This window comes from Podarcis pityusensis (genome assembly GCF_964106645.2).
Source record: "Podarcis pityusensis genome assembly, chromosome: 9".
Lineage (NCBI taxonomy): Eukaryota > Metazoa > Chordata > Lepidosauria > Squamata > Lacertidae > Podarcis > Podarcis pityusensis.
In genome coordinates, this window is record NC_138034.1 from 27,494,364 (window position 1) to 27,520,183 (window position 25,820).

Sequence of the window (25,820 nt, forward strand, 5' to 3'; positions counted from 1 at the left end):
GTCAGCCTGCCATCTGATTTTCAGCTTGAAGCAACCAGTCTAAGCCGGCAGTAACTAACCATATGAGAGACTGTCCGGTTCATTGGTACCATCATTCTGGTATCTGTGCCTTCAGAAGTAGTAGAGGTGAGCCCAAGGCTGTCATCTCCGTAAGATTAGATGTAGATTAAATTAGACTGTGATTTATATGCCATCTACCCACAAAATAAACTGTAATATGGTGGCTTAAAATATACAAGGCCTTAGTGCATTGCAAAATACATCTGAAGCAATCTACTTCTGAGGCATGCCACACAGCAGCTACTCATTATCCAACCGTTTCCACAGGTAGATGGCTTCTTTGTAAATAAAAGTATGCCTATATGGTGGCATCCTGTCCCAGAGGATGGGGCCACTGGCAGATGACGCTAGGCATCCCATTTTCAGGAAAGGAGGCTACAAGTGCTGACTGGTATGACACTTTCTATACCTGCCTTTGGAGAACTAGCACAGTGCCATAGTGGCTCCTGTTCTCTTGCCCCTCAGAAAAAGCTCTGCACTTTTTACAAGGCCCCAGAAAAGTTGTATTCTTGTTGGTTTTTCCTCACACAAATCATTGCTGGAATCCTAGTATATTTCTTGCCACAAAATGATTAGAATAAGGACCCACAATTTCCATTTATGCTCTCTCACAGTAAGTTATTGGCGGCGCACAGGGAAGGGCTTCTTCCATCAATACAGAAATTGACAAATTTGCTGCTGGAGACATGAGACCATAAGCAACTGTTACATATATTAGTTAATGAAAGCAAACACGTACTGTATAGACCTTGTCCAACTTCCCAAACCTGGTGCCCTTCATATGTTTTGAAATACAACTTCCATCATCACTGCTCTTTGGCCATGCTGATGGGCATTGTAGCCAAACAAATCTGGAGGGCAGATTCTCTCCAAACTGAGTGTCTGTCCCAAAAAGGTGGGAGTTCCTACACCTCTCTTTCTAGGAAAAAAAAGCACTGGTTACAACATAGGTTGTGTTTCCCTACAAATTTACTTGGGAAGAAGATCCATTGAACAAAGTTGAAGCTACTTCTAAGGAAATGTAGATATGATTGGGGTTTTAGAGTGATTTCTTAGGACAAGGAGATCATGCATTTAAATAAACATGGAATATTCCTAGTTGATTTAGTCCTTTGTCCTGTGGCAAGCCCACAGAAGTATACAAGCCTGAAATCTGGTCCTTATTTTCACAAGTGTAATGTGTAATCATCTTAAAAAATGTAAGCATCTTAAAAAGATGTAAGCATCTTAAAAAGATGTAAGAATCTTTAAAAGCAGAGACATCACCTTACCAACAAAGGTCTGTATAGTTAAAGCTATGGTTTTCTCAATAGTGATGTATGGAAGTGAGAGCTGGACCATAAAGAAGGCTGATCGCCGAAGAATTTATACTTTTGAATTATGGTGCTGGAGGAGACTCTTGAGAGTCCCATGGACTGCAAGAAGATCAAACCTATCCATTCTTAAGGAAATCAGCCCTGAGTGCTCACTGGAAGGACAGATCCTGAAGCTGAGGCTGCAGTACTTTGGCCACCGCATGAGAAAAGAAGACTCCCTGGAAAAGACCCTGATGTTGGGAAAGATTGAGGGCACAAGGAGAAGGGGACGACAGAGGACGAGATGGTTGGACAGTGTTCTCGAAGCTACCAGCATGAGTTTGACCAAACTGCGGGAGGCAGTGGAAGACAGGAGTGCCTGGCGTGCTCTGGTCCATGGGGTCACGAAGAGTCGGACATGACTAAATGACTAAACAACAACAATGTGTAATCTGGGACACGGGTGGCGCTGTGGTCTAAACCACTGAGCCTAGGGCTTGCCAATCAGAAGGTCGGCGGTTCGAATCCCCATGACGGGGTGAGCTCCCGTTGCTCAGTCCCAGCTCCTGCCAACCTAGCAGTTTGAAAGCACCTCAAAGTGCAAGTAGAAAAATAGGTACCGCTCCAGCAGGAAGGTAAACAGTGTTTCCGTGCGCTGCTCTGGTTCGCCAGAAGCAGCTTAGTCATGCTGGCCACATGACCCGGAAGCTGTCTGTGGACAAACGCCGGCTCCCTTGGCCAATAAAGCGAGATGAGTGCCGCAACCCCAGAGTCGTCTGTGTCAGGACCTAATGGTCAGGGGTCCCTTTACCTTTAATGTGTAACCTAACCCAGCTACAATAAATTATGTCTCTCCTGTACTGGTCTCTACAGCCATAGCAGGTGGTGTAACTCTCCAACAGTTTTACTTTACCCCCGAAGGCACACTCTTCCATTGTCTCTTGAGACAGATGGATGCCAGCAATCTTGTGGGAGGGACAGAATACTGGCTGTACAGCCCTACTGACAAGGCAAAGCATAGCTGCAATGTCTAACAAGGCATTAAAGGTACTTCCGGCATGTTCCTTTATACCTGCTGGGCTCCACAAGAAGGAACGATGATTAATGCTAAAAATCAACAAACTATTTTACCCAGGGTAATGTGATCTAAATAAAAAGGGATTACTTCATAATAAATGGGAGAAGGCATCTTTATGTTATTATTCACTTGTATAACAGAAAACAAAATGAATTGACTTTCAATCGTTACCATATTTGTATTGATATGTAAGAAGCTGTATATGGAAAAATATTATGGTGATCATGTCAACATAATTTTGTAAGGAAATAAAAACATTCTTTTAGAAGACCGCATATGAAATACACCCTGATACTTTACTGTTTCTCAGATGACAACAAACCGAAGTTTAACACTCCTGCCAGATTTTGCATCCTTTCTGTCCCAGTGATAATTACATCAATAAGCTTGAGTCAGCAGATTTGTTGCTCTCCGATTCATTAATTAAAACAATTTCACTGCTACCACTGTGATTTTTCAAGGACATCAAAAACACATTCAAAATCAAAACAGCACACATCATCAATTCTGATATGCACACAGCATGCACTGCTTTCATTGCAATCTAAAAAATTAGAAGAATATTTGCAATTTACAAAGAAATGATATTGTGCTAAGATTTCTTTACTCAAGTACACAAGGAAAAAACATTTTATCCAGTGAAACTATATTTGTAGCATATCCAAAAGTAGAAGAAAAATAGGCAAAAGATTTTCTAGAAACATCATAAGATTGCTTTTAGAATGAATCTAAATGTAAATGCTCATATTAAAATAACTTTCAAAGCAATAGTCCCATAGCCCCTGTTTTCTTCAATATATAACATGCAATCCTTTTCCAGGCTAAAGCATTTTAAAGAATTCTCTGTAAGCATCGTCTTGCATAAAATGTGTTATACATATATTTCAATCTTAAATTATTTTTGCTGTTAAAAGCGCTTATAAGCAATTCAATTAGTGTCTTTGCTATTTTCTGCAAGGCAGCAGTTTGATTTTGAATCAGTAAATGCCAGAAGATTACCTTTGGCATTTTGTCATCTTGCAGCACATTGTACAAAACCTAAATATAAAACAGTATCCACACATATGCATTCCAGAAATAACACTGACATTACAAAACACCTCATAAATAAGTAATAGATTCAATTCTGAGCTAGTTTAGTTGTTACACAAAGAATCATATTTGAATTAATGTACAAAAACTGCATAGGAAGCAGGTAGTGTTAGTACAGTGATGATGTGTAGACAATTCAACCCTCCCAAACAACCAAGGAATAAAAAAAACCCTTTCACTAAGCTGCAATAGCCTAAGCCCGGTTCAGATACCTACCCAGGTGGCAATGGCCTTCACAGAGTAAATGAGCAGGTGCTCACCAATATATTTAGTTACATACATCACATCACATATGGCATGGGCATTTGACTCCACATATGGCTGCCAAATCCATATAGTTATTTCACTTAAAAAAGCGGGTGGGGGAATCAGGCTTTCACCCCTCCATATAGAGTGCTCATGCCGCATGTTATGTTATGATGTGGTGAAGAGAGGAGGATGTGCCTGTTACTTCATAATATACAGACCATTACTGCCCAAGTAAGTATGTGAACAAGGTATTTAAGCACATCTGTTTTCTGCAGTGGCTGCCACTATAGTGTTGTGTGTCAAAGTCTCTGCGAGTTTTGTAAGTAGCCCATGGATTTTGATTTTCTGAAACACAAAATAGAGGCAGAACTCAAAAAGTTATCAACTACGTAATGAAACAGGATGGTTTTACATGGCTCCATGTGCTATGCTTGTAAATACAGTATTACAACTACTGCTATTACTGGTTCACACCATTGGATTGTCTCATGACAATGTATTTCAAAGAACTATGAAAATATTTTGCTGGCAAGAAATGGCTGGCTGCTCAATACAAAGTTCACATGTAATGTTAAGTCAAACTTTGGTCTAGTGCAATCAAACGTGTGGGCTTCTCAAGAAGAGATCATGCAAATTCCAAGAAAGGAAATCACAGTTGCTTTCTCCTCCTAGATCATTTTGCGACTGTGCTGAGCTAAACCAGGATTGGCTTAGCATGTCGTCTAAAACCAGACCACACTCATGGTTTTAGCTCTCGTCAGAGAAAACACAAGTTGTACCCATGGTTTGTCTGAAGTGAGCTAAACTAAGAACTCAGGTTTGGATGATATGTTAAGGCAGACTATGGCTTAGCTCACTGTGTTTTTATTATGTTGGAAGCCGCTTAGAGCGGCTGGGGCAAGTCAGTGAGATGGGTGGAGTATAAATAATAAATTATTATTATTATAGTGCAGTAGCAAACAGACTCTAGCCCACTTCAGCTACAGCCATGGTTACCTGAAAATGGCTGCAATCTCCTTCCCAGAAACACATTTGCTTGTTTGTGCTAAGCCATGGTTTGCTTTAGTATTACATAAGGATATGAGCATTCTCTCTCGCCTCCTCCCCAATTTCTTTGTCTATACTACATGCTGCTCAAGCCTTTCATCAAAAAATTCCCAACACACTCTCTTATTCATTCTAGGATCACACTGTTCACTAACTGTTATTACCTTTTGTCAGTCCCTTCTTTGCTCCCATATGCTTTTGGAAAAGTGCAATGGAACTACCAGCATCATTCCAACACAATTCTTGGAACAAAACTAACCTAATCTATTTATAAGGGTTATAATCAATCTGGGGTAAAATATATTTACAAGTTACACAGGGAATTATAGTAAAAATCCTGCCTTTTAAAGGAAAGTAACCTAACTTTGTAAGGTACTATTGATTCTGCAATAACCTGAGATTGTGAAATATTCCCTAACTGCTTAGAGGAACAAATTAAAATGTTTACAAGGAGGATGTTGCTGAGAATAAAGTATGCAGCCAGTAAATGTTAAAATCCACCCATTTTGGAGTATTGTTTTCAAATAAAGCCTTAAACACTTCTAATATTATGAAAGAATTATTTTGGCATTACTGGAGTGTAAGAGAAAGGTGCATTGCTAAGGCCCTAATTACAAAAATGATGTCATCAAATAATTACTTGTTCTGTTGTATAAACTGTTCTGTTCTGTTTACATTATATATTAATGGGATGGGTATTTTGAGTATTATAACACCATCTTTGATTAACTGCTTTGGTATTATCTATAGCTAGAAGCTGAGAAAAACACTCTGGAGGAAGTGCAAGTGAAACCAAGTTATTAACAACTGCACAGTGCTGCATTACACAAGTAAAACTGCTAAATTTAAAATTCAGTAAAAACGAGCATTAGTTAGTGACCTTAGTGACAGTGGAACACAACACTGAATTTGCACTTGCTCTTCATTGCAACAACAGAATTGACAACACATAAATATGATTGTGGATGCAAATTCCATGCCAAATTGTTTCTATAGTTTGCATTTTTAGACTTACGGAGCTGAGACATACATTCCAATGTATGTGAAGATGACTCTTTAAGACAGAGATTTGGTTTTGTGCCAGATATAATCTTTACTACTTCGCCACAAGCCTTTTAATGCCCCTTGAGAACGATGAAGGAAATTTAAGTTGCATACTCATAAACTAACTTATTTTATCAGAAATCAGGTCTACTAGCCTATGTTCAACCTACCATTGGCACTGTAATATTAAGCAGGAAGTCATAGTTTGCAACAGAAAAGAAGACATGCATGAACGGAGCAAATCCTTGTGGCAAATTTCCTTGAGGAGGATATTGACCAGAATAGGCCAGTGACTAGGGTAAGGTTCTGTTAATAAGAACTCTTCTATATCATAAAATGAAATGATAGCTTAAGTTGTTCAAGATGAATAGGATATAATGAAACTCCATTCCAGAGAGCAGTCTTGTTTATAGATGCACAAGAGAAGCATCTGTTGTCATTTTGTCCAGCTCAGGCTGGTACCCCACGTGTAAAAGAGACTCAAGTTTGGGGTTAAATACTTTACTGTGTTTGCTCATAACACTAAACAACGGTTTTATACTTTGCCAATCTGCCTCAATGTGCTATACTGAAATATGTTCATGCACCCACACTCTGTTACTCTTCTGTGGCAGGAGGGACTTCTTGCAAGTTTAGCATCACCTTAAAATATGTTTGGGTTAGCATTAGATAGAAGTAGGGCTCCCGGTTTAAAATAGCCTGTGATCAGTTTCATTATGATGCTGCCATACTAAAATAGCCAGAATGCCTGGCACAGAGGCTTGTTTGCCTAGTACTATACCATTATTTAGTATTACAAGTGATCAGGACCGGGGGGGGGGGGGCAGCAAAGAGAACCAATTTATTTCTGCCCCCCCCCCGCCCGCCCGCCTGGGTTTCTCTGCATTAGAAGAAGGATGCCCTAATGCTATAAACAGAAGTAAAACCTCAGGTGCAAACTGCACTGGCTTCCTCTCTTGGCAAGTTTCATTGTCCTTTATTACATGCATGTCAAGACCGCTGTCATGTTAGAACACAGGGCCAAGAATAAGCTCCTCAGTTGGCAATGCCTTTCTTGGGGCCATGTGAAATATGATCTGATTCCTAAAATTGAAGGATTGGTGCTCATTCACATTTCCATTTGCCCTGTTGCTTTCCCCAGGGAAAACCCACAGTAAACTGCTGAATTGGAGCAAACATCAATTGGGTTTTCTCCAGAATGCTAAAGAGTGAGTTTTCTGGGGGAAAGTGGAGCAAAGGCAAAACTGCTCAGACTCAAATCTAAACTACTCAGATCTGTGCTTTCTAGCCACCAGAAGTGTGGATGAGCCCATGGTCTTGCTGGTCTATGGCTACAAGTACAAACTTCCAGGTAGCAGTTTTCTGGCAGTCTTTACAGAAACCTTAATAACTTTGAGTTTTACATGGGAAACACTGTAAACAAAGTTATTTTACAAGAGGGCTGGTGCGCTTATTAATGCATATGCAACTTACCTTAAGAACAGGAATATTTATGGAGCACAGCACATGGAAGAAGAGCCAGCAGCCCATATAAGAACCATGTGTTTCATAAGAGATTTAACTACCTTTTGCACATAGATGTGGGAAACTAACCTTTGAGCAACCTAAGACAAAGGTGACACATTTCCTGTTTTCTTGACATTTGGACGTTTTTTATCAATCCTAATTTAAATCAAAAACACCTCTTAAACTTGGCCATATTTAGATTTTATAGTGAACATGAACATACTACAGCAAATCAAATTCTGGACTATCATGTAAATTTGTTGATCTGACTCTTAGGCAGCCTTTGCAACATTAATTGCAGTGCAATTTCAAATAAGGTAAGCATACATAACGATCTGCTTTACATCTCTCTTAGCATTACTCATAACTGCATATTCTAACTGTTTTTAACCCAGATGAGATACTGGAGCTAGAAAAGTTTTATTTGCCTCAAAGCAGCTCTAATAGTTTCTTCTGCTGGACTATTTGCCTCCTGATCAACAAACAAAATTAAGGATTTATGTATCTAAACTCTTCTTTGAAATTGGTATCAAAACATCAGACAGTCTATTTCATGATCTGATTAATGCTAAATACTGTTTCCTTAATTTATTCATGATTTGCTATGCATTAAGATAAAAAAGAAATTCCAAACTTCAATTCTATAAAATTAGTAGAGATCTGTTCTACTATTTATGTAAATAAACATCTATTAAAAAAATCACAGATATGCAATCTCGGTGGTCAATGTTTGCAATAATACATCAAGTAAGGTGATGCATACTTACTCAGGGAATATGTACTAAAGTAGACCTACAACATACACATTTAACTTATGCACATTCAGCTTTACGCAGTGGACAATTTAAAATAAATAAATAAATGGGAGCAGAAAGGTGTGTGTGGTGGGGGGAACTCTTGCAATCCCACCTGCCAGAGGTAGTGAATGTTAGAAATTTTTAAAAGGAACAGAATTCAGCTGATTTTTGGAATGTTGAAGGGAAGAGGCCTGTGGAAAAATACAAGCTAAGCTCTCTTTCCAGGCCAGGGCCTCATTGGGATAGAAGTTGTTAAGCATGAGAAAAGGTGTTGATGGCCCATAACAGGGAAATCCTTGGGTCTGTGCCAACAGTGGATGCCAAAGCCACAAGGGGAAGCATACAAAAGGGTGGGAATTGCTTGGCAAGGAGTTTCTGGAAAGGAGAAGCAAGAAGTGGGAGAACTCCATGCAGAGGGTGGAAGGGCAGACAACATTAGGACTGGCTGGAAACAAGCTGGGGCAGAGGCACAGAGTTGGCGTTTAGAAAGCCTCTGAATGCAGTGCTGAGCTGCTGTGAAGAACAAGCTCCTCTTGAGATGCGAATGCTGCAAGCTAGGCACTCCCTCCATCCGCACCCAGGTTGTAAGTATGTATTAATAAACCGTATTTCTTAAAGATGACACTCTCCACTGCATCTTGATTCCCAACCGAAACATGACCCCAGGCCTGGAACCCCTTAGATTAATCTTGCTACCAATTGGCAGAGATTGTGGGTGGCGTGCAACCTTGGTAACAATCTGATTTTGAAGCCACATATAATCCACATATTTGTTGCACACAATCTTATTATACATACAATCACCACAACTGTGGAAGATTCCATTAGACACGTGGAACTTTAAATGGAAAACAAATTAAGCAGGCCTTTCTAAAATCTTTCTGTAGATTCAGAAAGTACAATATTGGAAAAAATAAAATAAGGCTAGCTTCCTTTTAATTGGCCCCTTACTTCTGACCCTAAGAGCTTTATCCTCTTATTTTAAGCTTCATTTAAGGTAGGCAGTAGGGCCTGCATAAGGGACTACCAAGACTGGGGGGAAATGTCATTTTCTTGCCCTAGCACAAGTGCCCATACCCAATCTCTAATCTAAATCAAAAACAGCCGTAAACTTGGTTACTTAATCTCTGTCATTCTTGTTTCACGAAAGACTGCTACATTAGTTGTGTAGTGAAATATTCCACTTGTGTCACAATAATTACATTCCAGGATATGAGCAGGCTGCACATTTATTCTGAATAGTCCATGTCCTCAATTTTAGCTGATCTTAGCCTCTTTCAGTGGCTACATTCTTGATCAGTGATATTGTTAGTTTCACTGAAGTAGGTGGTTTGGGATTAGAATTTCCAATTTTTGTTACTGGCCGTGATCATTTGTCTTTAATAAGAAGACTGAAAAGAGAAATGTAGGAGGTTAAGCTTTTCCCACTATTTAATCTCTTTGCTAATAAAAGCTACAGTTGCTTCATTTTCGCCTGCCCATGCTGCTGTCAGAGACTCAGGAATATGTCTAAACATGAATTTATATTAGTGAAAGTGTTATTTTGTTTCTTATGATGCAGACATGTGGATTAAAGCTTGTTTCACCCAAGGATCAAATGCCTATAAGTTGCCAAAACTAGGGTTCAAGTTCCCTTGAGCAAAACCCTATCAACACATCTTCTGAAGCTGTCGTATGTTGTCAGACCATTGGGCTATCTGGCCTAGTATTGTACAAAGCATGTTTGCTACCACTGAACTGAGGAATTGCTTCACTGAAACAAAAGTATGCATAATACTTCAGAGGCTGCATTGGGGCCTTTGGACAGTATATTGCTGATCCAGAATTAACCAGGGGAACGGGGGAATTATACAGAAAGACCATTTCCAATTTCCTAAGAAGTTCTGTTTAGATGTTTGTCAGCTTTTAACTACACAACAATCTAGTCTCCAAAGGACATTCTTTCCATTTTATCACAATTTCAACTGCTTGTATCAAACTGATTTTTAAAGCACAATCAAATTTGTTCTTTAGTACTCAAACTTTCTTAATAAACTATTTTGTGTACTCATTCATTCTCAGATTTTTTTTCCAAATGGTTGATAAAATATTGTACAAATTATATATTTGTAAAATATTGCATCCAGTCATCAATACTGGACACTGGCTTTTCCTAGAAAACTGTTATAAAAGTTGTTCAGAAAGTATGCTCATGCTTAAAGAATACATAAATACAAATCATGAAATAGTTTTTCATATTACACACAGAAAGACTTACCATTCTCACTGTCAGACTTGTTTTCATGCTCAGTATCAGTTAAAGTGAGGGCTGAGTTGGAACGGCTTGAGAGACAGGAACTGCGGCCTGATTTGACCCCCCTGCCCCAAAGTCTCATGGCATGCTCTGGAGACATCACTCCTTCATTTTCAGTATCAGCATCTGACCCTGCACTGATAGAGTAACCTCTGTGGGGGAGCCCCATTTCAGCACAAAATGCCAGTCCTCTTCGAGTTGCTGGTTCACATACTCCTAACTGCCTTAGGGTAAAATTCTGTCCTAATTAGGAAAGAAAAAGATAACAAAACATGAGAATCTTTTTGTTTTTTGTTTGTTAAAAAAACAGAATCCTTAAAATAAACACACTAACTACACATTTTTTCCCAGGTATATCCCAAGGTCTTTTGTTAAGCGCTACATGAGCTATAGTCAACTATATCCTTTGATCTCTAGCAATCTGCAGTGACCCTTACATTCTCTGGTCTTAGCTCTTCTTTGTCAACTACTTAAGCACATCAGGAGTTCTCTAAGGTAGAAAAGAAATATAGAATGGCCTGTAAATGAAGAAGAGCTGGTTCAGCATATAGGATTAGCTCTAACTGACAACCCTTTTTACTTTATGAAAGTGCAAAAGCAATAACAAGTATGTGTCAGGATTATCTCTTTCTGTCCTAGATAAAGCCCTAAACAACAGGGTATTTTTCCATTCAGATGTCACCTGTCATTATAAGAAAAGTATGTTTCCCTTAAGAATAAAACATTCATTAAATTAGAATAAGGGCTTAGTTAGTTGATCTTTATTAACTCTTCCTGCTTTAGCTGAATGCCTGAAAGCAAATAAATGCATTGCCTTTCCTGAAAAAGATCATGCAAGAATCTAGCAACATGATTATTACACAGATGTTTCTCTACTTTCAATGTTTGGTTTGGTGGCTTAGTCAAATAAGACATATTTTACAAATTCGATCTGGTTTTCAGAGAATAGGGATCACTGTATTCTGTTTTGGAGGAACGGAATAGACACAAAACTGACTATTAATAGTTATGTAAATAAATCAGGTTTAATCAACTTGAGACATTTAAGAGCATTTAAAATGTGGCATTTAAAAGTTATTGGTTTAGTAAAAGCTATATTTTAAGCTTACTTTTATTACCTCAAATCCTCACATGTATTTGTGATACACAGACTACTGGCATGCTCATTCCAGCTATTTTTTTCAGATGTTCTATATTATGAATCCTAGGAGCAACATCACCACACTGCTAAAATTGTAGGCTATGTGTATCTCCCTTTAAAATTACAGTTATAATACTATATTTTAACAAACATGCACTCAAATGTGTATTCTATCAAAATTGTTTACATAACTTAGAAAAGTAAATAATCTACATCTGATATTTTAATTTCTCTTTTTACATAACTTGTTAAAAGACTTCCCAAAGTTTTATAACAAGCTCTCATTTAGTTGGTTTGTGAGTATTTTTACAAGCTCTGACATAAAGTAGTCTTGCAATAGTAAAGATATTATATGGTTGTAGGGTACCCAAGACATGGCTTTTTCAGTGGTAGTATTAAGATTGTGAGATACACGATTCATAGAGATCTGCCAAGACTCTTTTCTTACTTTTCAAGTGTCTACTGAAGGCCTGTTATTCTAACATGCTTTTAATGTTTGATCTTAGTGCAACAATTTGCTGTTCATTCTTTTAATTCAGGGGTTTGTCTGCTTTTATTGTTACTTTATTATCATTGCATATCATTTATTTCCATTTTTGGAAGCTGGTGATTTTGTTTTAAACAGAAAAGTGGACCATAAACAACAACTTTTTCAAAAGCTATTTTCTGGCTAGCTTTCTAGTGCTTTTCCTAGTTGTTATGAGGCTCTTAAATGTGAATGTAAATTTTAAAAAATGCAGAAGAAGAAGGAAAATATTCTGAACAGGAACAAGCAACAGCAGAATGAATGGTTCATGAAATGCAAAAGGAGTTAATGCCCCCAGATCTTGACAGCTTTCAAGTGTGCCAGTTAATTCCTTATTGCTGTGGTCATATCAGTTGTGGCAATCAGTTTTATCCCGGTCAGAATTGTAAATGGATTCTGACTACGACACTCATAAATACTGAAAAACAGTTGCTGCAATTAGCTACAAATCAAATAGTACTTATCATTGAGATGTGAATAAATAACAGAAAAAAAATGCATTGAGCAAGGAAAGGCAACTGTCACAGCAGTAAATAGCCATACTGGTGAGTAATTGTGTGAAGGCTATTAGGAAGGATGAATCAGTAAACAAGCAACTGTTTAAATAAGAATCACACTAGTCACCTATCAAAGTTTGGGTAAAGGTTGACATTCTCTACACAATCACTGATAGGTACACATCATGAGCACAATGTAGCCATTGTCCAATACTCTTAAGTTTAGAACCAAGAATGTATACATTTGAATATACCTAGGAGAGTGAAGTGCAAAGAGCTTCCAGATTTATTGCACAGACTTAACTCAGTATCACAGCTTAAACTAAGAACGGAGAAATTGTAGTCTTAGGAAGTAAACCCTGAAGATATATCTTAATGTGAGAAAATCACTGTGGTCTGCTCTTGCTGGGACATGTAGATTTCAATGAAGAAGAAGAAGAGTTTGGATTTGATATCCCGCTTTATCACTACCCAAAGGAGTCTCAAAGCGGCTAACATTCTCCTTTCCCTTCCTCCTGTACAACAAACACTCTGTGAGGTGAGTGGGGCTGAGAGACTTTAGAGAAGTGTGACAAGCCCAAGGTCACCCAGCAGCTGCATGTGGAGGAGCGGAGACGCGAACCTGGTTCACCAGATTACGAGTCTACCGCTCTTAACCACTACACCACACTGGCTCCCCGTCCAATGTTAAAAAATAATATCAGGGCCAAGCACAGAGCCGAGCTGGGCACAGTTTCAGCGGCTGGCTCTTTCTCCTCCTGCCATGGAGGGGAACTGTCAGGGAACTGCCATCAGTACTGGAGGGGGAGAGCAAAAGCCAGAGGGATTCCAGAGAGCGTCCAGGGATCGGGAGGAGCAGCCCATCTTCTGGGGAAGAGAATCAGTGTAGCACCAGTGGAGAAGGGGGGCAGCTGGGGGAAGTGGCGAGGCAGTCTCATGACTCCTTGCCTGGGACCAGTGGGGAGAGTAGGGGTCCTCCGTTGCCCACGCCCTCCCTGCGCAGAAGGCTTCCGCGCAGAGAGGGTAGGCGGAAACTAGGCGTCAAAGAACTTCTTTGCTGGAAGAAGTTTAAAAAACGCCCACTCACGGATTCTGCCAGCGATTGAGTCAGCCACGGGTGAGTGGCTGTCCGGACAGAAAAAGGTTCACTTTGGCAACCCAGCCAGGTGTTTGCACCCAGCCGGGGAGATAGGTACCTGCTTACGCATGAGCAACCCCTAGAACCATTACAGGAAGGAAGGGAGAATAACCTTTGGTCGGCACCGGCAGCAGGAGAAGGAGCTGCTAGCCATGGAAGCCACACTGATGCCAGGTTCAGCTCCGTTCCCTGGCTCCTCCGATGTCCTGATGTGATATCACATGCATGTCAGCCCCCACAACCTTCCCCACAAGTTGATGCCACTGCCGGTCACTGTGGGTAAATATTACCACCGGGGGTGGGGGAGGGGTCTGGCTGGAATAGCTACAGGGCAGGGATACCCCACCATTTTGGAAATCAAAGGAACTGTTCTGAGCAGCAAAACAATACCTATTTGACAGAAGAAAAGCCAACAATGCTCAGAACCCCCACTCAAAACAGCCAAAACAACAATATACACCCCCAAACACAACACATTTTGTAAAAAAGAAATAAGTACCCCCCCCTAACCAAACCCCAATTGGCAAAAAATAACCAAAACTCTTTTCAAAAAAGAGGAGTAGCTGGGACCGTTAACAGGTGAAAGAGTTCTGAGGATGCTGTGATACCCCATAGGTGTCAAATCAGGGAGTCCAGCTATAGAAGAACCTGCTAAAAGTTCATAACCAAAGGACCAAACAAACTCTAGATTCAGGACTGGTCACACTTTGATAAAGATTAATGTCAACAGGCTTTAATTTTAGCACCACCATTTTGGTGCTAAAATGGGTTTTGGTGCTGAACCCATTTTCTCCTCCCCATTTGCAAAATAACACTATGTTCTTCCCATGAACAATTCATATGGACAACCCTGCATTAATCACTTAAGACCTTTCTTTGTGTGCCTCCATGAGAGGTACAGAAGGTGGCAACATGAGAATGGGCCTTTTCTGCAGTGGTCCTCATTTGTGGAATGTTCGCTCCGGGGAGGCTCACCCGGCACCTTCATTACATATGTTTAGACACCAGGCAAAAAAGTTTCTCTATAACCAGGCCTTTAGCTGATTAACATTCTATGTCCTTTTAAATGTGTTTGTGGGAGGGCAGTTATTGGTTTGTTTTTGTTTTTATTTTATTATGTATTTTGTATTCTCAAAGATGCCTGCAAATGAGGCATGAAGGCTGGCAACATCAACTCCACCATGTGGGAATCCCTTGCAGACAACCGCAGTGGCCGGAGACAGACAGGTTGTGTATTCACAGCAGTGACCAGACGAGGAATGACCACTGGGAGAATGCAACAGCACAACTGGATACATTCATCTACCCCAGATGTAACAAAACATGTCTTTCCCGTATCGGTCTGTACAGCCACAGCAGGCACTGTAACTCTCCAAAAGTTTGACTTCACCCCCAAGGCACACTCCTCTGTTGTCTCCTGAGACAGATGGATGCCAACCAGGTTTATATGTTGATGTTGTTAATTGCCCTATGATCATCAGATGAAGGGCAGTACATGAATATAATAATAGTAATAATAATAGTAATAATAATAGTAATAATAATAGTAATAATAGTAATAATAAATGTATGCTGTGGCAAGTATGAAGTCATGAGATTAACCCTATTTTAACCTTCCTGAGATGTGAGGTGAGTGTATTTCCCTTATTTTGATATCCACCAGGATGTTTTGAAGTGGCTATCCAAATGATTTTTCATCACTAAAAGAAGAGTGTCTTAAATTCAATTTCAGCTGACATCTCAGGGCAACTTATAAAGCCATGGTCCTGGAAAGGAACTATAGGGAGACTGAGGTGGCCCTTTGAGGTGGCCTTCGTATGCAGAATGGGCCAGAGCTGCCATCTCTTTTGTTCATACTTTGGCTGCTCTAGAACACACTGAAGTTATTATAAATACTGATATGCTGACGTAAATAAGTATGGATTCACCTATTTTTCTTATACACACCTTAAAGAAAAGTCACCTTGAATCATAGTCACGAGACTCTGCCTTTAGTTTCTGACACTTGCTAAAAAGAAAACTACTAAGAAAAAAGCTTGTGACATGAATGTGGGCAGACCAATGTTAATCATTACACGAATAGTCTTCTGGCCTAACACGATTACTATGAAAGGAATGAAACATGCAAAACTCTGAATCTAAATATGTTGGCAAAAGAGTGAAATTAAAAATAGGAAAGATGAAGCCAAGACCATTGGCACCAGTCCACTATCACCTTCGGATGTAATCACGTTGATAATAATGCTTAGCACTTACAATGATAACACCATCAACCCAAAAAGCTCATAGCACTTTACAAACATTAGCTGATTAAGACTCTCTGGTATCTTCATACTATATGAAAAGCTCCCATCTTAGAAATAAAGAAAATGAGTTAGGGAAGTCTGCCAGTTGCTGAACAAGGTGTTAGTTGCAAAATAGTAACTCACATTTTGTCTCATGTATGCTTAGCCTTGAAAATGCTGTCTCCACAGCTCTAAAAAAAAACCCCTTTCTAATTGAGAGTGAATATCCCTGACTGGTGTGTGTGTTTGTGTGTGTGCGCGCGTGCATGTGAGGCACCAAGTCCCCTGGAATCCTCTGTTTGCGGTGTGTTAGGCTTCTCTAATTTATGTAGATTACTCATAAAACTAAAATACTGTTCTGTCAGCCAGCCATCGGAGCAATATGCAATAAATTCTCTCCTAGAACCCACTGTTTCTATAGATCTTCCTTGTATCATCTATTGTTACAATCCTGTTTTCCATACATTATAAGTGAACGGGGCAAAGCTTGGATTTTTCTGCATGATCAGTCATTTTAAACCCAATGAAATGATTTATTTCCAATGAATTTCCTTCTACAATTATGGTAGCCTTAGGCACCACACTGCTCCTTCTTTCCTATCCATGAGCCTTGTACTTAAGAGAATCCTTTCCCACTCAACCCACTTCTACAGACATCAGCTTCCCTTCCTCCCTTCCATGGTTCCTGTTTTTTACCCGTTACTGGTTGGCAGGAACTGGGACCGAGCAACGGGAGTTCACCCCATCGCGGGGATTCAAACCGCCGACCTTCTGATCGGCAAGTCCTAGGCTCTGTGGTTTAGACCACAGCGCCACCCGCGTCCCGTGGAAGTAGATAAATAGGTACCGCTCCGGCGGGAAGGTAAACGGTGTTTCCGTGCGCTGCTCTGGTTTGTCAGAAGCGGCTTAGTCATGCTGGCCACATGACCCGGAAGCTGTAGGCCGGCTCCTTCGGCCAATAAAGCGAGATGAACTCCGCAATCCCAGAGTCGGTCACGACTGGACCTAATGGTCAGGGGTCCTTTTACCTTTACCTTACTGTTGCATATTCTAATTACTCCATCTTTTCCCTTTTTCATTTTTTCTCAGCGTAATTTTTACTGTTGAATTTAACCCTCCTAACGTTTTAACTTTATTTTGTCAGCTTTGGCCCGGTTCTCCAACTTGTTAAGGGTCGTTGTGTTGCTACCTCCTTTCTGCTTCTGTCTCAGTACCTTTGGTTCCTTGGCGGCATCTGATGAGATTATTTCTCTTGTTTTGTTCAGTCTTGCCTCTATACTATAGCATGAGCTGCCTCATACAGCAGTAGCATAACATGTACCAAAGAACTGGAAGCCCTCTCCTATCTTCTGCAACAGCAAAAATGCTGCCTTGGATGCCAGATAACTAGGATTATCATGTGCTAACACTAGCCGAAGGATGTATGATATATAGATATGGAAAATATAACTGCAGAAGTTGCTTTAGCAATGTAAGCCTCCTATAAAATTGCCCTTAGAAACAAAACCTCAAACTCTGTTTCTTTTTCAAATACTTAGGTGCCTAACTCACAGGGGTGTACTGAGGATTAATTAGATTATTTTTCCAAAACGCTTTGAAGATGAAAAGCAGTCTAACCCACTTTTATCTTTCCCCCCCCATTTTGTAAACTCTTTACAGCAGGAATAAGAAATTTGTTGGTATGCAGGCTGAAGGTGACAGCAGTCAGTTGGTTGGTACCAGAGTTATCCTACTAGCTACACAGTTCTAAAAAGCCCATACTTTTAAGTTTAAAAGAAAGCACCAATTCATCTCAGTCATGTTCATGTTTTCCTTACGACTTTAATTCAGATCAAATAAACCTGCTTTGGTCTGTTTATACACGTTAATGTTAGGATTGCAAAGGGTAGTAGTGAGCCTTCAATAAACAGAATCAAACACACCACTGCACATTATGGAGTCTCTGTTATTTTACATAGTATCTGAGGGCATCAAGGAATGGCTATGAAAAAGACAACTGAAAATGTATCCTAACAAGACTAAGGCAAGGATGGCTGGCAGGCATTGTAACCTGGGGCTTTTGAAGACACCTGTCATAGTAAGTCCAGTTCCCTTGGTCATAATGCTTGGCAAACCAGGTTGCAGTGGTGATATGAATACATTCACAATCTATCTGGTGGGAAAGCTTTAAGAACTAGTTACTTTTATTAATGCCTTTCTTTACCTCAAAGTTAGATTAAAGCCTTTTAAGACTGTTGCAGAAACTGCATTTGGTAGAGAATTTACCAGGGGTAAATTTTGCGAGGTGGCACAAAATGCAGGGTTTGCAGCACCAAAAGGCACAAAACTAGAACAAAAGTTTGGCTTCAGTTGGGGGGGGAGGATCATGAATTTCGGGAATTGCTTTGGTGTTCCATGGTCTTTCAAGCAAAAAAAAGAGTGACAAATGGCATACCCTTATAACTGTCACTAAAATTCACAAAGGTTGCTTTCTTGAAAGTTTCAACAACATATAGAGATTGCTGCTGACTGTCCCACAGTTATGAAACTTCCTCAGGAGAGTTGCTCATCACAGCATTTGAGTATCTTCATAAAGTAAGGCCCTTCTGCTTTGGCTGGCGTTTTGTGGTTTTGAATTAAACCAACGGAAGACAATTTTATTTTCCATTTTATTCTTTTTTCTGTTTCTTGCCAAATCTTCAGCCTTACAGTCAAAAAGCCTTTACGCCTGTAAGCCTAAATGTTCTTACAAAGGAAGTAGGAATTCAAAAGGGCTTGCTTTCAAGTAGTGGTTGAGATCAGCCTGTAAATCTTTAAAAGAAGGTGGGACATATACATTGGGTATGTAAGAATGATAAGACAGATTTGTTTAAGTGGTGTGTTTAAATACAGCCATTTAAAGTTTAAAAGAAAGAAAACCATGGTAATTTAAATCTTTTCATGCTGCAGTTGACATTTATAGCAACTGAATAAGATTAATCATATAGCTCTCCCGATGATTCATGTTGAGTAGCTAATATTTAAAAAGTAATAAACTTTGGATTCACATTAATTAAACACTGAAGTTCTGATTAATGTTTTTGATTTTTGCAGTCCTTAAAAAGACAGTCTTATAGTTCAGTGATTTTTTTTTTAAAATTATGATTTGGAACAGGGTAGGTAAAATACAGCAATGGAAGCTTGTTTTCAAATACATGGCACTGGGTTTGCAGTTAGCTGTCCTGTAACTTCAATGTAAATTCTATGAAAATTCAAATATTGGAATTATCATAAATATGCAAAATAAAATTGCATTAATGCAAATCAATTTGCATAATTTATCCTTGATAGCAGAACATTGTATTTACACACTTAGATAGTAGAAAGTAATTTACATTTCTTTATCATCATCACATCTATCTTTAAAACTTTTTGTAAAAAAATAAACAAGCTCGTATACACTACAAAAAGGAGCTTTAAGTAATGATATCATAGTGCCAAATTTCCACCCAGAATCAGATACTATGCAAACAGAAGTTCATCAGTTGCCTACTTCAGCTTTTATTTGACCGGCAGACAAGGTACTGCGGCACCTTGGATACTTTAAATTTTTTTAAAAAAAAATCATACTACATTGTGTGATGTAAAGAAGTATTTAATTAGAATAGAAGAAGAGCCTTGCAGGCTCAGACCAAAGGCCTATTTCTTCTGGTGACCAACCGGCAGGAAGCCCAAAAGCAGGACCTAAATGCAACAGCTCCAACTGATTGTATATTAACGTAAAAATTATTACATTTACTTATTGCCATATCAGCGTACTTTGTTTCTTTGCAATATACCAAATGCAATCTCTTTCTGAAGAAGACCCAATGTAAAGAGGTTAATCTTCAAATGCTAGAATGATTTATACTTTTATGTTTATTAAAATATGCACCTTGACCCTGTCATTATCTAAGCATGCCAAGGGTAATCTGAACTTTCTCAAAGCTACCAGTAGTAATCACAGCTGCTAAAACAGCAAGCATTAAAAGAAGCCAATAGGCCAGACCAAATGCTTTTAAAAGACCAACAAATAAACTGGATAGACCCATATGCCACTATAGATAATACTCCTAGAACTGCCATTTCACTCCAAGTTCAGCTACCAAAACCCCATGTATACTGGCTGACTGGTAGCTAAAGGAATTATACACTTTTGTGAAGAACATGGTACAGTAAGAAAAAATAAGTACTCTCTACCATATTACACTAATACCCCTATTAATTATTTAAGCACACATTATAATCCAGCACTACAAATGCACATATGGGTCTGATTAAGAAAAGCAATAGAAGATCTATAGATACATGGTTTTTCTGAACTTGCTCAAAACAGCAATCCACGCTGCATACAAATTTCCTTTTTAATTTCCTTTAATTTTGGGATGAGTAATGGATAGTATAGTGTCAATAAACTGAAGCTCAGTCTAGATAAAAGGGTAGTTAGTAGGTGGTTATTTGAATAAAGAACAATGCTAGATGGGGTTGCATATTGTTGGCGTCTGCTGAGAGATCCAGTGTTGTCACTGGTTGCCCAAGTGTCATCCATGGTAAGCTGTACTTTTCACCAGTTATGCAAAGATCGGTGTGCCTCCTGCAGCCTCTCCCAGACACAGATAGTATGGTCTGCTGTCCATGCCCCAATTATCTCTACACTGTACCAATGTAATGTGTTGTATAGGAGGGTGCCTTTGAAGATTTATCAGAAAGGTCAGCTCCCACCAAATGTAGCACCTAGTTTACTGTGACTAACTACAGAGAGCATCTATCACCAGCTGTTATAAAGCAATGATAGTTTCCAGTTAAAATTCAAAATGCTGCACAGTTACCTATAGAGCTCTCCATAGTTTAGCACCAAACCAGAATACATTGGGCAGGGAGGGGGGTAACATCATTGCACCTCCCCAGCTTTTCCCTTTTGGAGGAGATGAGCTGGTGAGAAGATAACGAAATTATTTAAAATCTGGCTGCTGTGGCTTCTGTGGCCACTGAAAAAGCAGCAAAAACAGCACTAGCAACTACAAATAACAAAAGTTAGCTATTTATATTTTACTCTTAATTCTGATTTTCATATAATTGTAATTATTTGTTTTTCAAATATTGTTTTGCATTTTGATTACTGTAATGCTTATTGTGAGATGCTTTAGACATTGGTAATCGTGGAAAAACAACATATAAATAAACTACACCAGCTGTCTGAAAGATTCCCTTTCACCACATGAACATGACCAAACTCTATACTCTTGGAAACCCTCACTAAGTCGCACCAACATTTCAGGTTGGTGGTTAGAGAAAGCATATTTTCAGCCGTGGTGTCTCTAATTTTGAATGCCCTGCCCAGAAAAAGCTTTCCTGGAAGCCCATTCTGATTTCTTTGTGATGCCAGCAAATATATTTTTTAATTTGTCCAGGCATTCTAGCATATTCAACAACTAGTTTAAGGCTTCTTTAATGGTTCAGTGGTGCGCAGAATAGTCATAGTACAATTGTACAACATAGTAATTTTATATTATTTTACTTCTTGACTGTTAATGTATTGTTTTGTACTTTCAACTGTATGCCACCTTGAAAATTAATATACAACAGTAGCTCACAAATTTTCTTTAAAAATAAAATGCAACTATTTATAATTGCTTCTGAATTTACAGTGCTTCTGAATACTAGTTGCTGGAAATTAAATGATGGGAGAGTGTTATTGTGCTTGAATCCAGCTTGCTGGTTTCCCACAAGCATCTGGCTGGCCACTGTGAGAAGAGGATTCTGGTCTAGGTGGTCCATTGGCCTAATCTAGGAGCCCTTATATTCTTACATTAGTTTAAAATTAATGAATCAATAATTCAGTAAAATAATTCAAGGCAATTCCAATATTTACAGTGGATGCTCAGGTTGCGAATGTGATCCATGCGGGATGCACGTTTGCAACCTGCAGTGTTTGCAACCCGCAGCGGCGCATCTGTGCGTGAGCAGGTTGCAATTTGGAGCTTCTGTGCATGCACAAAGTGCAATTTAGCGCTTCTGCGCATGTGTGACCGCCGAAACCCGGAAGTAACCCATTCTGGTACTTCCAGGTTTCGGCGGGTCCGTAACCCAAAAAAACGCAACCTGAAGCATCTGTAACCCGAGGTATGACTGTATATCCTTTGAAGAGGAAAGCTTAATTATACAAATTTAATTCTTATCCTTATTATAGAGAGAAGTGGTGCAAGTCCTTTTTCAAAAGCAGTTCTGACATTCTGCTCTGTCCTGATCAAGTTGCCTCTGGCTGACCAGAAAATAACGTGGATTAGCTGAACACCATCCAAGGGAATGGTGGTAATTTACTAGAACTTGCCATGCTTATATGCCTCCTGAAGTGAACAGCACTGCAGTATTGCAGATAGAGCCAGGCTACAATGGAAGCATCTGAAAGTACCCTCAGGTAATGCCACATCAATCCTAATTAGACTCTAAAATCATTTATCTAAAGGCCAGGAATATCCTGAAGAATGACAATTTCAAGTTTTACATACGTTCTGTTGAAGCCGTCTTCCAAGTCTAGTTATGCATTGCTTTATAAGACCAAAATCACTCAGTATTTCAACTGTATGTCAGCAAATTACATCTGTATTGCCACAGCTTCCCTAGCCCTGGTTTATCCATACTGATTTATGACAGAACCTGAACCAAAGACGTTGAAGTTCATATTTCAGTAAATCTTCTGAGGAAAGTACTTCTGTAATAATGAAGCAGTCGCAAGGTGCTTTTTTTCACAGCCTGTCAATGTTCCTGCTGTTGGGACCCACCTGTCTCAAGAGACAATGGAAGGTACTTCTAGGGGTAAAGTCAAACTGCTGCACTAACAGTACCCAAGTGACCTCCCTGGGAAGGAAGCCCGGGCAGTGTGTATGGAGGCTCTGGGCTGCCCAGACAAGAAGATACCCCCTTGGCCTTGCTGATGTGCTCCAAAGGAAAACAGAGCAATATATTTGGCATCAGCTTGGATGTAGGAGTTGCCAGAAGGAGGCTTACAAGGGACTATCCAACCATCTTAGGGACTCCACTCTGGATAGCGCATGGCTTACTCCTTAGCCTTTCCTTCTCTCGAAGATATCCCACAAGGCAGCAGAGGTTTAGGATTAGAGTTTTCCTTCTCCTAGATGGGCTACCTTCACAGGTTGACGAGTCCCATTTGCTCATTCATATATATATATATATATATATATATATATATATATGGCGCGGGTGGCGCTGTGGGTAAAACCTCAGTGCCTAGGACTTGCCGATCGTATGGTCGGCGGTTCGAATCCCCGCAGCGGGGTGAGCTCCCCTCTTTCGGTCCCAGCTCCTGCCCACCTAGCAGTTCAAAAGCACCCCTAAGTGCAAGTAGATAAATAGGTACCGGGAAGGTAAACGGCGTTTCCGTGTGCTGCGCTGGTGCTGGCTCGCCAGAGCAGCTTCGTCACGCTGGCCACGTGACCCGGAAGTGTCTGCGGACAGCGTTGGCTCCCGGCCTCTTAAGTGAGATGAGCGCACAACCCTAGAGTCGGACACGACTGGCCCGTACGGGCAGGGGTACCTTTACCTTTACCTATACCTATATATATATATATATATATATATATATGTTCCTGTAAAGGTGCTTAAACCTCACAAGTGGCAGTGTTAAAAATGAACTGGAAAAGACAGGAACTTTGTTTCCTTAGAACAGCTCCACAACAATATGGCAAGTCAAAATAGTTCTGCAGTTGTCCTACCAGCTGTGTGGGCTGGCAAGGAACCAAGGCTGAAGCCCGTGCTGCTTGTTGCTTTCAGGGACTGAGTACATTGCATCAGTACTTCTAACCCACAACATAAGAATCTCACAAATGTTCCAACAAATGTCTTTGTTGTATTTGATTTGGAATATACATAGGAAAGAGGACATTCTCAGCAAACCTTAGAGATTAAATCAGAGCATTTTTTTAAAGTAATGATCATGTCTAAATCCCCTGCCATTTGTTAAAGGAGTGTAAAGCAAATGCAATAGTATTGTGAGAGAATTTTCAAACATTCCTGAACCATTTATAAGACTGGCATTAAGGGATCACCTAAAGTATGAATTCTGCATACTGGTATACAAATATATCTGTTAACTGCTTAAGAATAGTATGCCTACCTTGTCTGCTATACTCATCTGACTCCCGGTGGACCAAGTCTTTTACCCGGTTTCCATACAGCAATCTGGAGGAATCATGATCAAAAGCTTTCAAAGTTTCACTTGAGCTGTAGGACTTCTGTGTAGGAACTCTGCACTCATCATTTTCTGTTGAAGAATTTGTGTAACGCCGTTCTTTGTCTCTTCTGCCCTTTGTCAGGGAGCAATAAGGTCTGCGTTCTTTCACATCCATGCTTCATTCCTTCTGTATGCACATCAGGCCAGATTATTTGAAATTCTGATCTACATTCAATTTAAGTCCACCTGTAAAAGGATTAAACAGATAATATATAATTTATATATTTGTATAATACTATACATGCATAATCAGGTATGTAAGTAACAGGAGCAAAACTACTACATAAAGCTGACTTTTAGCAGTAATTGAACTGTGTTTGAGACAGACCAACAAAAGGTAATTATTTAACAGGATGACTGATATCTTAGCTGAGAGATCTTGGCCAATAAAGAAAATTACAGCATGAAACCCACAATCCTAAACTAGGGAGTTATTCCCACTGAATAAGTACAACTTGTTTCCAAGTAAACACACATAGGTTTGTATTATCTGGGTATAATCTACCACAAATTGCTGGTATGCCCTCTTAATGCCAACAAGCGAATACATCAGGGGTGGGAAATGTTTTCTGGCCAGAACACCAGAACTTTATCTTCACTACCCCTTGCAGGCCAAAGTTGACAGGTGGGTGGCAATGCCCACCTGTCAATCACCTGGCATCACAGTGATTTGTTGCAACTTTGAAAGCAAGCAGAGCACTTTCAAACAGCCCTTTGTAAACTTCCTCATGCAGGGAAGATTGTGTTTGAAAGCCTTGAGCAAGGTGTGCACCCACTGCACGACATTTGATAGGGGGATCTCACCCAAAAAACAATGAGGGGGCTGAAAGTGCCCTGGACCCTAGGAGCTGGCACCTATGCACAGAAACATATATGAATATAACAGAGAAAGCAATTATGTGAATTTTCACTCAACAGGTAGAAAGCAATTTCTATGACACAATAATAATTTATTGTAGATTTAAAAATTTATGAAATGGGTTTTGCACAAATGACTGTGCCACTATTTTGCCTTGAGGCATAAAAAAACCTCTGAGAACTTAAATACCTGATGGTAGCTCATGAACAGGGCTGCTATTTTTTGTAGTAACATGCCATTTCTCCCACCCACCTTTTGTCTTCAGGAGGCAGAACCTAATGATATCTTTTTCCTCAGTGCTCCTTTCAGTATTAGATATTTGAAATATGCCACTTAATTAAAATACAAAGCTTGAGCAATGGAATGTGCCAGTTCCTATGCAAAAGAATATTACACTGAAATACAGAATTCATCACTACGCAATATCAAGCTGTGCTTCTTTCCTGTCCAACAAAAGAAATCTAAAATTCCTTTCTTTCCGCTCACTTATTGCCTTCAGAGAATTTTCTTTCAAACAAATTAATCAGTCATCTCCCTTAAACTGATTTGGAGCATTTATTTAATTTGCGATCATATTGTGATTCAGAATTCTAAAAGGAACAGGTCTTTCATCATCTTGTCTTATCAAAACTATTCTAGAGGGCTGAAATGCTTTCCTGTATGAA

The 25,820-nt window shown here is 39.6% G+C and overlaps 1 protein-coding gene across 1 annotated transcript in view; it reads right to left on the bottom strand.

Moving 5' to 3' along the window:
* TENM3 (teneurin transmembrane protein 3) overlaps nt 1-25,820 on the bottom strand; it is a 974,114-nt gene that overhangs the window by 291,079 nt on the left and 657,215 nt on the right. The window contains exons 9-10 of the mRNA XM_081021657.1: nt 24,180-24,482; nt 10,426-10,704 (exon numbers count right to left, since the gene is read on the bottom strand). Coding sequence (XP_080877783.1) covers nt 10,426-10,704; nt 24,180-24,411 — 511 coding nt within the window. The 5' untranslated portion in view covers nt 24,412-24,482. The remainder of the gene's footprint in view (nt 1-10,425; nt 10,705-24,179; nt 24,483-25,820) is intronic.